The sequence below is a fragment of the Oryx dammah genome, unplaced genomic scaffold, assembly GCF_014754425.2.
Source record: "Oryx dammah isolate SB20612 unplaced genomic scaffold, SCBI_Odam_1.1 HiC_scaffold_29, whole genome shotgun sequence".
Taxonomy (NCBI): Eukaryota; Metazoa; Chordata; class Mammalia; order Artiodactyla; family Bovidae; genus Oryx; species Oryx dammah.
The window spans coordinates 57,483,499-57,500,510 of NW_024070213.1; the positions used below are offsets into that span (position 1 = coordinate 57,483,499).

The following is a 17,012-nucleotide window of genomic DNA, read 5'->3' on the forward strand; positions in this document are numbered from 1 at the left end:
CATCATTCTTTTTACTTACTTTGGGTTTAATTTACTCTTCTTTTTCTAGCTCCTATAGATGAACACTTAAATGGTTGATATTTTATCTTGTTCCTATTTACTAAACATTTGAAGCTATGAATTTCCTGCTAAGCATTGGCTTATTGCATCTCAAAATTTTGATATGTTATCATCAGTTGAAATATTTTTAAAATTTCTTTTATGTTTTCTTCTTTGACCCATGGGTTATTTAGAATTGTGTTGTTAAATTTCCAGATATTTGAAGATTTTTCTTCCTACATTATATTAATCTGTTTATAATATAGCTTTTACATTATAAAGAGTAAACATACTCTTTAAGACTTAAGTCTTTTAAATTTTATTATGACTTCTTTTTTGACTCTGTATACAATCCATCTTGTAGAGAGGAGCAACCCCACGTCCAAGGAGCGGCGGCTGCGTGGGCGCAGGAGGGCCCAGAGGAGTTACTCCACGTCCAAGGTCAGGAGGGGTGGCTGTTAGGAGATACCCATTATCCAAGGTAAAAAGCAGAGGCTGTGCTTTGCTGCAGCAGCCATGAAGAGATACCCCATGTCCAAGGTAAGAGAAACCCAAGTAAGACGGTAGGTATTGTGAGAGGGCATCAGAAGGCAGACACACTGAAATCGTAATCACACAAAACTAGCCAATCTGATCACACGGACCACAGCCTTGTCTAACTCAATGAAACTAAGCCATGCCATGTGGGGCCACCCAAGACGGATGGGTCACAGTGGAGAGGTCTGACAGAATGTGGTCCACTGGAGAAGGGAATGACAAGCCACTTCAGTATTCTTGCCTTGAGAATCCCACAAACAGTATGAAAAGGCAAAATGATAGGATACTGAAAGGGGAACTCCCCGGGTCGGTAGGTGCCCAATATGCTACTGGAGATCAGTGGAGAAATAACTCCAGAAAGAATGAAGGGATGGAGCCAAAGCAAAAACAATACCCAGCTGTGGATGTGACTGGTGATAGAAGCAAGGTCCGATGCTGTAAAGAGTAATATTGCATAGGAACCTGAAATGTCAGGTCCATGAATAAAGTGGTCAAGCAGGAGATGGGAAGAGTGAACGCCAACATTCTAGGAATCAGAGAACTAAAATGGACTGGAATGGGTGAATTTAACTCAGATGACCATTATATCTACTACTGCAGGCAGGAATCCCTCAGAAGAAATGGAGTAGCCATCATGGTCAACAAAAGAGTCCCAAATGCAGTACTTCAATGCAATCTCAAAAACAACAGAATGATCTCTGTTCATTTCCAAGGCAAACCATTCAATATCATGGTAATCTAATCCTATGCCCCAACCAGTAATGCTGAAGAAGCTGAAGTTGAACAGTTCTATCAAGACCTACAAGACCTTTTAGAACTAACACCCAAAAAAGATGTCCTTTTCATTATAGAGGACTGGAATGCAAAAGTAGGAAGTCAACAAACACCTGGAGTAATAGGCAAATTTGGCCTTGGACTACGGAATGAAGCAGGGTAAAGACTAACAGAGTTTTGCCAAGAAAATGCACTGGTCATAGCAAACACCCTCTTCCAATAACACAAGCAAAGACTCTACACATGGACATCACCAAATGGTCAACACTAAAATCAGACTGATTATATTCTTTGTAGCCAAAGATGGAGAAGCTCTATACAAAGACCAGGAGCCGACTGTGGCTCAGACCATAAACTCCTTATTGCCAATTCAGACTTAAATTGAAGAAAGTAGGGAAACCACTAGACCATTCAGGTATGACCTAAATCAAATACCTTATGATTATACAGCGGAAGTGAGAAATAGATTTAAGGGACTAGATCTGATAGACAGAGTACCTGATGAACTACGGACGAAGGTTCATGACATTGTATAGGAGACAGGGATCAAGACCATCCCCATGGAAAAGAAATGCAAAAAAGCAAAATGGCTGTCTGAGGAGGCCTTACAAATAGCTGTGAAAAGAAGAGAAGTGAAAAGCAAAGGAGAAAAGGAAAGCTATAAGCATCTGAATGCAGAGTTCCAAAGAATAGCAAGGAGAGATAAGAAAGCCTTCCTCAGTGATCAATGCAAAGAAATAGAGGAAAACAACAGAATGTGAAAGACTAGAGATCTCTTCAAGAAAATTAGAGATACCAAGGGAACATTTCATGCAAAGATGGGCTCGATAAAGGACAGAAATTGTATGGACCTAACAGAAGCAGAAGATATTAAGAAGAGGTGGCAAGAATACACAGAAGAACTATATAAAAAAGAGCTTCATGACCAAGATAATCACGATGGTGTGATCACTTACCTAGAGCCAGACATCCTGGAATGTGAAGTCAAGTGGGCCTTAGAAAGCATCACTACGAACAAAGCTAGTGCAGGTGATGGAATTCCAGTGGAGCTATTTCAAATCCTGGAAGATGATGCTGTGAAAGTACTGCACTCAATATGCCTGCAAATTTGGAAAACTCAGCAGTGGCCACAGGACTGGAAAAGGTCAGTTTTCATTCCAATCCCAAAGAAAGGCAATGCAAAAGAATGCTTAAACTACCACACAATTGCATTCATCTCACATGCTAGTAAAGTAATGCTCATAATTCTCCAAGCCAGGCTTCAGCAATATGTGAACCATGAACTTCCTGATGTTCAAGCTGGTTTTAGAAAAGGCAGAGGAACCAGAGATCAAATTGCCAACATCCTCTGGATCATGGAAAAAGCAAGAGAGTTCCAGAAAAACATCTACTTCTGCTTTATTGACTATGCCAAAGCCTTTGTGTGGATCACAATAAACTGTGGAAAATTCTGAAAGAGACGGGAATACCAGACCACCTGACCTGCCTCTTGAGAAACCTGTATGCAGGTCAGGAAGCAACAGTTAAAACTGGACATGGAACAACAGACTGGTTCCAAATAGGAAAAGGAGAACGTCAAGGCTGTATATTGTCACCCTACTTATTTAACCTCTATGCAGAGTATATCATGAGAAACTCTGGGCTGGAAGAAGCACAAGCTGGAATCAAGATTGCTGGGAGAAATATCAATAACCTCAGATATGCAGATGACACCACCCTCATGGCAGAAAGTGAAGAGGAACTAAAAAGCCTCTCGATGAAAGTGAAAGTGGAGAGTGAAAAAGTTGGCTTAAAGCTCACCATTCAGAAAACGAAGATCATGGCATCTGGTCCCATCACTTCATGGGAAATAGATGAGGAAACAGTGGAAACAGTGTCAGACTTTTTTGGGGGGCGCTCCAAAATCACAGCAGGTGGTGACTGCAGCCATGAATTAAAAGACGTTTACTCCTTGGAAGAAAAGTTATGACCAACCTAGATGGCATATTGAAAAGCAGAGACATTACTTTGCCAACAAAGGTCCATCTAATCAAGGCTAAGGTTTTTCCTGTGGTCATGTATGGATGTGAGAGTTGGACTGTGAAGAAAGCTGAGCGCCGAAGAATTGATGCTTTTGAACTGTGGTGTTGGAGAAGACTCTTGAGAGTCCCTGAGACTGCAAGGAGGTCCAACCAGTCCATTCTAAAGGAGATAAGTCCTGGGTGTTCTTTGGAAGGAATGATCCTGAAGCTGAAACTCTAATACTTTGGCCACCTTGTGCGAAGAGTTGACTCATTGGAAAAGATTCTGATGCTGGGAGGGATTGGGGGCAGGAGGAGAAGGGACAACAGAGGATGAGATGGCTGGATGGCATCACCGACTCATTGGACATGAGTTTGAATGAACTCTGGGAGTTGGTGATGGTAGGGGGGCCTGGCATGCTGTGATTCACTGGGTCACAAAGAGTCGGACACGACTGGGCAACTTAACTGACTGACGATCCATCTTCGTGAACGCATTATGTGCTTTGTTTCCAACCTCCCTCAATGTACTGCACATCAGTGCTGACACTAACTACCCCACAGTTAAGGTCAGACTCCACAGGCTTAAGGGTCAGTGCTCACTGGGGATGCCAGTCACAGGTCCTGCGGCACCTGAACTTCTGACTGACCAGTTGTAAACTCAGGTTCCGTAATTTCCTAGATTGACTCAGAACTCATTGACACAGTTTTCTAATAAGGGATACAACCCAAAAATAGCCAAATGCACAATGGACCAGGTCTGGATGGGTCTAAGATAAGGCACTTCTGTGACCTTTCCTTTTGGACTCAGGGCCTGAGATCTGCTTGGTACATCAATGTGTCCACCAAGCAGAAAGTTCTTCAAGCTTTTGGTGTCCAAAGTATATTCTGAATCTCTGTTATTTGGTGTATACACATTTATGATTAGTATGTCTTTCTGATTAATTGAGCTTCTTCTCATTATGAAATGTCTCTCTTTATCTTTCAAAATACTTTTTGACTTGAAGATCATTTTATCTAATATTAACATAGCCTCATCAACCTTTCTATGCTAACTATTTTTGTAGTATAATTCTTCCAATTATTGTTTTATTTTCAATAGATTGTTTTATTTTCAATCTATCTGTTTCTTCATATCTAGAGTACTTCTCTTATGGACAAGTACACATCTCTCTTTTTTCAATCCAGACAATCTCTGCCTTTTAACTGTGGTATTTAGTCTATTTATATTTAATATAGTTATTGATATAATTGGATTAGGTTATTTGTTATTTTCTCTTTGTTCCATGTGTTTGTGTTCCTCTTTCCCTGCTTTCTTTTGTTAACTGACTATTATTTAGTTTTCCATTTTAGTTTTAGCTTTCATTTGGCCTTTTAGCTATATCACTTTATTTTGTAGTTACTTGGGAGATTATTAAATGCATACTTAACTTATCACATTCCACTTAAAGTTAATACTGTATCACTTTATATTTACATAAAGTTTAAAAACTTATTCAGTTTCATTTTATTTGCCCTCCCAGTCTTTTGTACTATCATTATCATATATTTTACATCTGAAAAATGTTATAAACCCCATGATTCAAAATATTTATGTGTTTACTTATTTTTAATGTGTTTAAGTTATATGAGGTTTGCTTTTTTTTTCAATTTTATTTTCATGCTTTAAACCACAGTGTGGTAGATTTGAAATGGCTGCAAATTCTACATCTAGAGAAACAGAACAGGGACTAAAACAAGTATCAAGCAACAAGCTACATGATCTGTTTTAGGGTCTGTTTTTTCTCTGTCAATTGATTACCATGAAGATTAAATGTATTTTGGTTAGTTTCTGTAGAAGCTGGAGCTCAATAAATGCTACTTTGTTTTCCATTTAAGAAACTGATTTTCCGGCAGATATTTGTAATTAACATCAGTGTACATTATATACTGTGAACCAAATAACAAAGCAAATAAAATTAAGACAAACCAAAAAACACCTCAAGCAAAATACAAAATTTCTACTTATCCCAAGCTGTATGATACACAAAAAAATTGTTAATCAACTACAATAAAAAGAATTGCCCAAATACTCTTACCTTAATAGAATCAGTATTCTGTAGTTCTATTAACATGTCAATAAGAAATTCTGCTCCCAAATAGAATGGTAAAACAGAGATACAGAGGAAATTATCCTGGCTAATAGGAAATGTCTTATACAGATCCACTGCTTGTTTATGCAGTATCTGTAGCTCCTGAGTAAAGTTCCAAAGGGCCCGACAGCAATTCTGAAGCAGAGTCCAATAGCCACCACGATGAGCAAGAACCTAAGACAAGCGCAACATTGAAAAGATGCCAAAGTTACAGATCTCTGAGTGACTTCACCTTTCTGCTAATATTCTAAGGCAGTAATAAAAGTAACTAGCACCATTTGTTATCTGCTACTTACAGTGCTAGACACCGTGGTAAGACATTTATATTCTAATAGAACATTCTATATAACAACTCCTATGAAGTAAGTATGCAGTAGTAGTATTCTCATTTTACAGATGAGGAAATGGAGGCATGGAGCTGACTTACCCTGGGTTATGACTCTACCAAATGATGAGCTAGGACTCCAACATGACCATTGTTCTAAGTGCTGGGAATGTCTCAGTGAGCAAGGGAAACTGGGCCTGACCTTGTGCTGCTTTTGATTAGGAAGATCCGACACTATTAAGCAGACATATCAAAGTACAATTTCAGGGAATGATAAGTGTTATAAAGGACATTAAAGTAGAAACTACTCACCCTGGTAAGGGTGAGAGGACAGGGTGGTCAGGAAAGAAGTCCTCTCTAAGGAGGTGACATATGAGCAGAGCCCAGAATGCTGAGTTGAACAAGTCATGTGAAGGAAAGGGCAGGGTTATCGGGAAGAGAAGGGCATTTGGGGCTGAGGGAACAGGAGGTGCAAAGTATGGATGGTGAACCTGAGGACTGAAGAGGGAGGGTCTAAAGCACGCTTAGTGCTTTCAGAACCACAGAGGGGAAAGTAGACTGCACCAGGGAAAGAGGAACTGAGTTCCGAGAGGTAAGCAGGACCCAGACCCTCCAGGCCCTGAAGCTGCTAGAAAGGAGGATGGGATGCATTGTTAATGGCCATGGGAGATGATGTGAGATGACTTTACATGTTTTAGAAAGTCTCTCTCTACTCCATGAAGAAATATGGGAACTTAAGTCTTTCTTTCTTGTCCAGAAAGGATAGATTTCTTCTAAACTCTTGAGAAGTTTGATGTACCTCTGCTTCTTGCTATGAGAAAAAGGAAATTAATTTCTTTGTAGTTAATTCCTGTTCTGAGTTTAATAATCTATCAGATAACATGTAAGAAGAAAAAAAAAAGAAACACAGTTGAGAGAAGACACAAATAGCCTGTAGAAGCAGGTCAGGGGGGAGGGTTAGGGCTTTCCCATGCCTAGAAAGATCTTCCCCTTTCCTAGAAGAGAGAAAGGAGCATGTGATGCCCAGGAGGGAGCAAGAGTCTAAAGAGGAACCCCTGGTCTCACTGGAGAAGCCCATGTCCCAAGTGTGGCTAGAAAGCAGCAGAGGGGTGTCTGAATATTCAAGGAGACTTTGTTGACAAGGACAAAGGGCACCTCAGTTCTGGATGATTGGATGACTAATGACAAAAGGGGTTCACCATCTCCCTCACAACTCTACCACTCTACTACTGAGACCTCAGTACCGTGGCAAGCCTCACAGATGATTGACACAAAATCCAGCAAGTTTAGTCTCACTGTTGAAATCAAAATTATGAATAATAAGGAAATAAATATATCACACATGCCCAAATTCATGGGCTGAGATTCATGTCTACTACATTAACAAAGAAGAAGGACCAACTTACCATTGCTCTCCTGCAATATAAAAAGATTTTCATAAAATGATCCAAGAGAGCCACATTTGCAGATCGATCCTTTTCTTTACTGCTAAGTCCCGACTGAGAGTCTGATTCATAAACTGTTTGGGTCTTAGAAACATTTTCACCACTCATTTTGGAATTAAGAAATGCCAAAAATTCTTCAGCATCTACAGTATAAGAATAAAGTATAAAGTTATTGACAGTAGAGAGTTAAGCTTCAGAAAACACAATAGGTAGCTAGCATCAAGTGAATAATTCAGATAACAACTGCTACATTAGTTTGGAGAAAGCAGAGAATTGTTATGGATGCGATGAACCAGGGAAAGTTTCCAGAAAAGGAGGTGCTTAGATTAGCTCTTAAGGGTGAATCATGATTTAGCTGTTGGGGAAGAGTATGGAGAATATTTCAGGCAAAGGTGATTGGCCAAAGGAATGATGCAGAGGCAGGAAAGTCATGTTTCAGGGGAGAAGAATGACAGGATCCCACTCTTTCTTAACTTCCCTCCAAACAGGCTATTCCCTGGACACATAAACTGGAAGATGAGGAGGATGCCCTGCAGTTAGGGAGTGCAGCAGCCCCGATCACTCATCCTCCAGTTGCTGTGCTATAAAAACCATGGAGGACTTCTGCCACAAACATTCTCTCATTAGAACTCTGCATTAAACGCTAAGTCTCAATTGCAGAATCTATTGTAAATTTCATAGGAGGTCTTAGGGAGCTAGAAAACTCAAGAAGATATATATATCTATAGTAGTCTACATATGAAAACTTGGACTCTTTCTATGTCTAGGGAATTTACTTTTAAATACTTTAACAGTCATAGAATGACATGCAGGTACCAGTAAAACTGTACCCCAGAATAAATTAAAAAGCATGTCAAGTACCTCAAATATGAATCAAAACTCCTGGGAAAGTTAACCTGCATATGAAATAGCTTGCCCAGCAATAAGCCATACAGCATTTAAAGTGTCATTTAAAAAAAAGTCTATATAAGAGGGTTGGCAATAACATAAAGATATCGGAGATAAATGTTTGCTCATGAAATGAGTGGTATTCAAGGTAGGTGATTACTCAGGAATAGTGTCATCAGTGCAACACCCAAACAGAGAGCCCTGCTCACATACATCTCTCCACCTCTTGGGAGCCCCTTGACACCTGACCAGAAGACGGTATTGGCTGGTCCTGCCATTAGAATATTATCTCATTCATCTTGGAGTAAACTTTCATGGAAGGTGCTGACTGAAGATCCTAAGGCAAGATTCCGAGTGCAACTAGAAAGCAGCTAAATGATGCTGTCATGCCTGCTTGCAGCAGTATGTTTGTGGAGTTTTTCCTGAAACTTGCTTGCATGCTCAGTCACTTCAGTCATGTCTGATTCTTTGCGACCCCATGAACTGTAGTACACTAGGCTCCTCTGTCCATGGGATTCTCCAGGCATAGATACTGGAGTGGGTTGCCATTTCCTCCTCCAGGGGATCTTCCCCACCCAGGGATTGAACATGTGAGAGCAGGCAAAGCTAACATCTGTTGAATGACCCAATGAGTGAATACACAAAGGGCCTAGAACCAGGCATGGTATATCATCGATACTCAGTACAGGTTCTGAGTGGATCCCATAGGTTCTGCCTCCAAAAGGCATTCTTGGTCTGTTTGTGTTTCTCCATCTTCACCAACTTTGCCTCATCCAAGCCTTCATCACCTGAGAGCAAGTTTTCACTTACTTTGGCCACTGAAGGCTATGAATATTTTTTAAAGAACATTATATTTGTTGAACGGGCAAATTGGGGTAGGGGAAAATTCATATAAATATTTCCAAACATATGTGATGATATTCTAAAAATGCAGTAAGTTAAAAATATAGAACAAATAAGGATCTTCTACAAAATACCACAACTCAACAAAATTCCTAAGTCACTGGGAAATGATCCACGCAACTCAGTGTCTGTTGGGGTGCATGTCAGGGAACATGTGTTTGTGTATCTGTGTGTTCCATTTGTGAATAAAAATATCTAAAGACAATTTGATAGTATATAACATATTTATTTTACCTGATGGTAAGTGAGCCTTTCTTTTTTTAGCTGTAAGAAGGAAATCAAGTATCACTTTATAGTTTTCTAGAGTCATTTTTCCTGTTGGTAATACTGTTCCTGAATTATACAGTGAGAACATATTAGGGTCACATGATCGGAAACTGCAAAGGGAAAAAAACTCATTAGAAGCAAAATTGAATTCTGTCAAATACTAAATAAATAAATAAATAAATGTTTTAATGAAATTGGATTTAGCACTAAGTTACCCTGATACAAATTTGAGTGAGTGAAAGTCACTGAGTTGTGTCCAACTCTTTGTGACCCCATGGACTGTATTCCACCAGGCTCCTCTGTCCATGGAACTCTCCAGACAAGAATACTAGCATGGGTTGCCATTTCCTTTTCCAGAGGATCTTCCCAACCCAGGGATTGAACATTGTGTCTCCCACATTGCAGGCAGATTCTTTACCGTCTGAGCCTTTCAGTCATTGTTTAACTATCATGCTGCCAAGTAATGATGCATGAATGGTCATGTGTGATTGGACACTCAGAGAAGAAGAGTTCTCTGTGACCAGAGGATAGCAAGGAACCCCATCTGATCTGAACTGTTTTCCCTTTCAGAGCCTCAAAAATGGGTCACTTTGCTGAAAGTTTTCTCTGTCAAGAAATCTACTGCTACTGCTAAGTCACTTCAGTCGTGTCCGACTCTGTGTGACCCCATAGACGGCAGCCCACCAGGCTCCCCCATCCCTGGGATTCTCCAGGCAAGAACACTGGAGTAGGTTGCCACTTCCTTCTCCAATGCATGAAAGTGAAAAGTGAAAGTGAAAGTGAAGTCGTATCCGACTCTTAGTGACCCCATGGACTGCAGCCTACTAGGCTCCTCTGTCCATGGGATTTTCCAGGCAAGAGTACTGGAATGGGGTGCCATTGCCTTCTCCCAAGAAATCTAAGTACTTCCTAAATGCTAACTTGGTCTAGTCCACATAGACCAGAATTTTATTTTAACCAAAATTCTGGAGAAACAGAAACTAAGTTCAAGTTCCTTGTAGATTTCAAACTGCATATTTTATAGCTGGATTACTGAAATAAATACCCTCTTAATTCATATCCCTATCATCAGCCTCTCCTTCCTCCTATCCATCCAGTATTTTGCTATCAGAAAAATGTCTTATCATAGCCCTGTTTAAAAAAAAAACCTTAATAATCTCCCACGGTATACAAATTAAAATTCAGATTTATAGACAGTTAAGACTGTCCATGTTCTGGTACCGGCCTTCTCTTCTGATCATTTCTGACCACTCCTTTTCAGATGCCCTAGACTCTGGTGAAACCACAAGGGGCTCCTGTCCTGAGTTTCCTACCTGGGCTGTTACTGGTTCTTCCATCTTTCTGGAAAGCTTGTTTCCCTACCTGCACATTTTTAAATCTTGCCTGTCCATCAGGACCCAGGCCAAGTAGCTTCTCCCGTGAAACCTCTTCTGGTAGTTTCAGCCAGTAGAAAGCCTCCTTCCCACGTACAAAGACTTTATGTGCACTTCACCTTTTACCTTTACTGACTATTATTTGTGAACATTTATGAGCCATTCTACCAGATTCCAACTTGTAGATCCTGTTCATCTCAGAATGCACCTCACGCCTACCACAGTACCTTGTTTCTAATAAGTGCTCAATGCGGGTTTTGTTTTGGTTTTGGCTGCGCTGGACTTCCCAGGTAGCTCAGTGGTAAAGAATCTGCCTGTCAAGCAGGAGACCCAGGTTCAATCCTTAGATTGGGAAGATCCCCTGGAGAAGGAAATGGCAACCCACTCCAATATTCTGTGCCCACTTCAGTATTCTTGCCATGGACAGAGGAGCCTGGTGGGCTATAGTCCATGGAGTCACAAAGAGTCAGACGCAACTTAGCCACTAAACCACCACCACATGCAGTTTGTTGGATCTTAGTTTTCCGACCAGGATCAAACCTGTGCCCTGTGCAGTGAACTCATGCAGTACTAATAACCCGACTTCAGGAAATTCCTTCAACGAGTAATTTTTTTAAATGAAAAACTCTGGTTACATAAAGTTACTCTGGTTACATGGTATTCTGTATTATGTATTTATCTTATATTTTTACCTCCCATTTTATCTCCTCTAACACGTTAACCAAAAATAAACAAGAACTGGAAAATATCTTTTGAATTAATGATAGAAAGTGTAAATTATATAAGAAAGTATGACCTGTGTTTATGGAGGCTTAAAATATACCTCTAATGAAGCAGAGATTTGCCTAAGGCCTACTAATATTTTGATTACTATACAGTTAAGGGGATCCTTGGTGGCTCAGCGGTAAAAGCATCTGCCTGCAGTGCCAAAGATGCAGGTTCGATCCATGGGTTGGGAAGATCTCCTGGATAAGTAAATGTCAACTCACTCCGGTATTCTTGCCTGGAAAACTCCATGGACAGAGGAGCCTGACAGGCTATAGTCCATAGGGTATCAAAGAATCAGACACAACTGATAGACTGAGCATGGAGAGATACAATAAATATTAAACTTCTCTTGGAAAATTCACTTTCTCCTTTCCCTGAAAGCTATATTGAATAACATATTCAAATCTATGCAAATTAGTACTTCATAAGTACTTATATCCAGCACTTGTTTAGGAAAGATTCTGAGATAAGAAATTTTTAAATATACCAAAGATCAGTAAAGATCAAAGCACTCCGTGAACCTCTTTAAGTTATCATCAGCATTGGAGCCCTGAACATACAAATACTATCCATGTTTTTGAGACTAAAACAGTATTCATTGATAATATACTATACCTGACCATTATTGGTGAAGAGCCAAATTTTATCTTTGTACGTTCCCCTAGCTTTGTTAAAAGCAGGTTGAAGTGTGCACTTGCCAGATACAGGTTCATCTGAGCTTTCCAGGGCATCTCCTCAAGAAATATTTGATGGAACCTCTTCTTTTTAACATAACTTAATATTAAAGGACTCAAGTTTTCCACCAGGAATCGATGTGCTACTTTTCGAACATCAGCTCTCTTATTTCTGTAAAGGGAAAAGAAAGTTTTGCAATTATAAGAACTTTTAGACATTTTATAACAAAGAATGATTCCTGTTTGTACAAAATACAGCATGAAATCACTTGACTGTCCTTATGCAAATGTTTCTGGCTTATTTGTCATTTCCTTAGTGCTAAAAATGTGAACCAGGACAATAAAGAAGGCATGAGGGTAAACACTGAGGACAAGGACACTACAAATGGCCTTCAATTCTCTCTGCTGTCTGTGTCCTAGGCCCAAACCAAACAGCTTTTCTTTTCTGTCACCAAAAGGCCACTGAGATTAGACAAACAAATTATAAGGTAATGTTCACATTCATTAACTAACTTCGATATTAAACAAGAAAATCATTTCTCTGTTCTTTTCCTTAAGGAAAAGAAAAACAATGGAGCCAAATTTTTCCTATTATTATCTAGACTACAGAGGAAATAAAACATCAGTCAACTCTACATGCAATAACTTCATACATCCATACCCAATGTGCTCTGAAAGACACTAATATCTCAAGTTTGGGCTAATAGTTCAGATTTTAAGGACAACACATATTCAATTTGTTTCAAATTATTTCTATAAAAATCTCAAAGCAGCCCATCTAATTTCATAGTTACATAATTGTTTAGATGGCATGACTTTATTTCTTCAAAATACTTAATCTTTTTTAAAAACAGTTAAAGATGTTGCTGCCTCATTCTACCTGATTTATACTGAAAAGGGGGGAAAAGATCTCAATTTGTAAGTTAAAGAATTTTGTTCACTTTAATAGATAACAAGTATGAATCTGAGTCAACACACACACACAGAAATAAAGGAAGGGAAATAGGGATGGATGGACACAAGGAAGGAAGGAAGGAAGGTAGACCTTGCTGCACTGGAAGGACAGATACTCTAGAGAATAAAGGAAGGAAGGAAACTATTTTTGACATGCAGTGTTGATATTATCATTCAGTGTGGAGTTATTCTGTATTTGTGACTGACTTCCTTTTAATCCAAGGTTTTTTGAGCTTTTTGCTGTTGTTTGGTTCTTTGGTTAGCTTCTCTGATAGCTCAGTTGGTAAAGAATCTGCCTACAATACTGGAGACCCCAGTTTGATTCCTGGGTTAGGAAGACCTGCTGGAGAAGGAATAGGCTACCCACTCCAGTATTCTTGGGCTTTCCTTGAGCCTCAGCTGGTAAAGAATCTGTCTGCAACATGGGAGACCTGGGTTCAATCCTTAGGTTGGGAAGATTCCCTGGAGAAGAGAAAGGCTACCCACTCCAGTATTCTGGCCTGGAGAATTCCATGGACTACAGTCCATGGGGTCACAAAGAGTTGGACACGACTGAGCGACTTTCACTTCACTTCACTTCACTTGGTTGTCTTGGTAATGATACATGATTTCCAAACAGAAATGTTTTAAATACCTCAACCTTAAAAATTAAAACTATAATTTCCAAAATAAAAGTCAATCTTTTTCCTGTGTGAGATGGTTGTGAAAGTGAAGTCACTCAGTCTTGTCTGACTCTTTGTGACCCCATGGACTGTAGCCCGGCAGGCTCCTCCATCCATGGGATTTTCCAGGCAAGAATACTGGAGTGGGGTGCCATTTCCTTCTCCAGGGGATCTTTCCATGTGAGATGGTTAAGTCACCTCAAGAGACCAAGGAAAGTGACTGAATGAGAGGCATCTTCCCTGCTAGAGAGGGTGGGATGGTGCAAGGAGACAGCTCTTGCTTTCGCGTTAGGATTATTTTGAGCTGGAGGTAAATGAGAATCAACAGATGCAGAAGGATACCTTGCTGGAGATGCCCTTATCTGAGGGAAAATAGAAACTTCTGAAAAATATGAAGAATGCCATAAAACTCCTCTCCTGGGCCATGAAGAGGGAAAAACAGCACCTACATGGACCTGCCCAAGTAAGTCTTACTCCATTAGTTTTCTCTCATATTTCTACCACAGTTTTGCTGCCCTCGGTCACTCTACTGTAAATTCATTGTCCTTTTTAAGATGCCCTATAAGCCCAAATCCTAACCACCCCTTTGAGTTACTCATCACTGAGTTCTCCCATACATAAGCAAATGTTAATAAGCTCCTGATTTTTTCCTCTTGTTCATCACTCTTCTGTTAGTCTAATTTTACCAAGCTCCAGCTGGAGAACTTAGGAGGGTAGAAGGAAAAGTCATTTTTTTCTTGCCTTAAGTCTCAGTGAAGCTGTTTTAAAAAAGGAACTGGGAAGTAATAAGTATAAAAGCAAAAATTAAGGGAAAGGAAGATAAACACAATAAAGAGGACTGACAAATACAAAATTTGGCTCTTTGAAAAAATAGGGGAAAAAATAGACAAACCTCTTGCAAGATAAATCACAAAAATATGAGAGAATACAAAAATTAACGAAGTTAGGAATGAAACACAGTGTGTAACTGTAGATATAGCAGAGATTCAAAGGATAACATGAAAACATAATAATGCTTTATGAATAACTTTGAAAATTTGGTAAAATGGATAATTTCCTAAAAAATAGAATTCATCAAAAAGAACTCAAAAAAAATCACAGACTCAAATTGGCTATTCATCTTAAAGAAGTTGAATCAGTAGGTAAAAAAATGAATGTATGTTGGCAGACCTAGAAAGCTATAATAAAATATATATTTGGTCTTTGTCTTTTATTTCAGGTATAGAGCTCCTAAAACTTGGGAGTTTCCTGAGTGACAGGAGTCTCCTATTATTCATGATGAACTCCTTTGGAATACAACTGAGTCTAGTAAAGTAACTCAGGGTTGGGCTGTTAGAGAGCCTCAGGATAGAGGTTGGTTACCAGAAAAATCAAACACATGATGAGTAAGTGGAACTTTCAGTCTCAACCCCCAGTCTCTGGAGAGAGTAACTGCAGACTAGGTTTTTTAAAAAACCTATTAACAATGAAGTTCAGAGGGCTTCCAGGTTGGTCAATACATCTACGTGCTGGGAGAGTAACACATCACAACTCCGTAGAGACAAAAGCTCCTGTGCTTAGGACCCTTCCAGACATCATCTTACGAACTCCTTCATCTGGCTGATCATCTGTATCCATTATAAACCAGTAAACATAAGTAAAATATTTTCCTGAATTCTGTGAGCCATTCTAGCAAATTACTGACCTGAATGAGGGGAAGAGGAGTTATAGGAACCCCCTAGTTGAAATAGACTCAACAGCAATGTGTGTAGCCTGGCCATCCTATTTGTGGCTGGCACCACAAGTGGGGCAGGGTCCTTTAACTTGTGGGACTAAGGCTGTTTCCAGGTAGATAGAACTGAGTTGAATTTTTATGCTATAGTTCTACAAGGTGTTACCACTAGGAGAAAACTAGGTGAAGGGTGTATGGGGGTCTCTCAGTTCTCTCAGTTGGAGTCAGAGAATTGGTTGGTTTTGTATCTTTGGATATAGGATATCTTTGGGGGCAGTTTCCAGTTTTCTTTATTGATGGTCGTTCTGCAGTTGCAATTTTGGGGTGCTCAAGTGAGGGGGTGAGCCCAAGGTCCTTCTACTCCACTCTCTTGTCCCAACTCCCTGAGAAGTGGTTGGTTTCGGAAGACACCCCATTGGAGTCAAAGGTATGAGACAAAGACACTGCACATAGTTTAACATTTACAAATTAATGTAATTTGACTGCACAGATTAAAAGAGAAAAAAAAATCTCAGTGGAGAAATATTCAGCAAAACTGAACACAATTCAGAAGAAAATTTTTAGAAAACAGGAAATCAAAGACAATTTCCTAACTTTGATACATATGACAACTTGCGAAATGACAAAAATGAAAGAATAGACTACTCAATTAAAAGAGTTATTCAATTGGATATAATGAAACTTTTAAAAAGAGAGGAGAGAGAGACTCTTCCTCTCACCATTCACAAAAATTGATTCGAGTTGGATGAAATTGTCAATTGTAAAATCAAATATTTACATTGAAAAAGAAAATATTTTACTCAGAAAAAATTTCAAAAATAATAAAAGGAAATGCTGATACCTTTGATCCCATTAACGATTACAACTTTTAATTTAAAAAAGAAGACCTTTAAAATGCAAATGGATGAATGACATCTGGGAAAAGCATTAGTATCCAAACCTTTAACAATAAATGAGAAAACAAAAGTTGTAAATGAGCAAAGGATCTAAACAAGCAATCTTGAGAACAGAAAAACCCTAGGGTTTAAACAAATATGAAAAGCTGCCTAAACTCATTCATAATCAAAGAAATAAAAATTCACAGCTCATAGGTCCACAAAAATTTGAAAATTTGATACTAATAGTAAGTATCAGGGAAGATGCTGAATATTGGAAACATGACACACCACTGATGAAAATTTTAAAGCAATTTAGCAATATCTAGAAATGTTAAAATGTTCATATCCTGGAAACTACACTCCTATGTATTTACCCCAGAAACTTTGAAATGTGCATGTGGAGATGTATACAGGAATGTCCTTTGTTGCACTGTTTACATAATGGAAATGTAGACTGGACTTATGTAAAATCAACATGAAAAAAATCTCACAAACATAATATTGAGGAATAAGAGCATATTGACAAAACAAATTATAAAAAATAACACCACATGTTCTTTAGGGGCATACACATATATATAATTGAAGTAGAAAGCCACTCATAAGCAAGATAAATGCCAGGTTTTAGATAGTAATACTACTGGGATAGAGGGAGGACAGAAATGCATTCCAAATGTTTTAT

At 39.0% G+C, this 17,012-nt stretch overlaps 1 protein-coding gene across 4 annotated transcripts in view; it reads right to left on the reverse strand.

Annotated features, from left to right (window-relative positions):
- The window catches only part of CFAP54 (cilia and flagella associated protein 54), a 315,472-nt gene that overhangs the window by 177,596 nt on the left and 120,864 nt on the right, over nt 1-17,012 (reverse strand). For all 4 annotated transcript variants that reach the window (XR_005719649.1, XM_040232778.1, XM_040232776.1 and 1 more), the window contains 4 exons: nt 12,067-12,297; nt 9,278-9,420; nt 7,214-7,395; nt 5,429-5,656 (listed from right to left, as the gene is read on the reverse strand). Coding sequence is in view for 3 of the 4 variants with exons in the window: in XM_040232778.1 (XP_040088712.1) it covers nt 5,429-5,656; nt 7,214-7,395; nt 9,278-9,420; nt 12,067-12,297 (784 nt within the window). In the remaining variant the exon portion in view is untranslated. The remainder of the gene's footprint in view (nt 1-5,428; nt 5,657-7,213; nt 7,396-9,277; nt 9,421-12,066; nt 12,298-17,012) is intronic.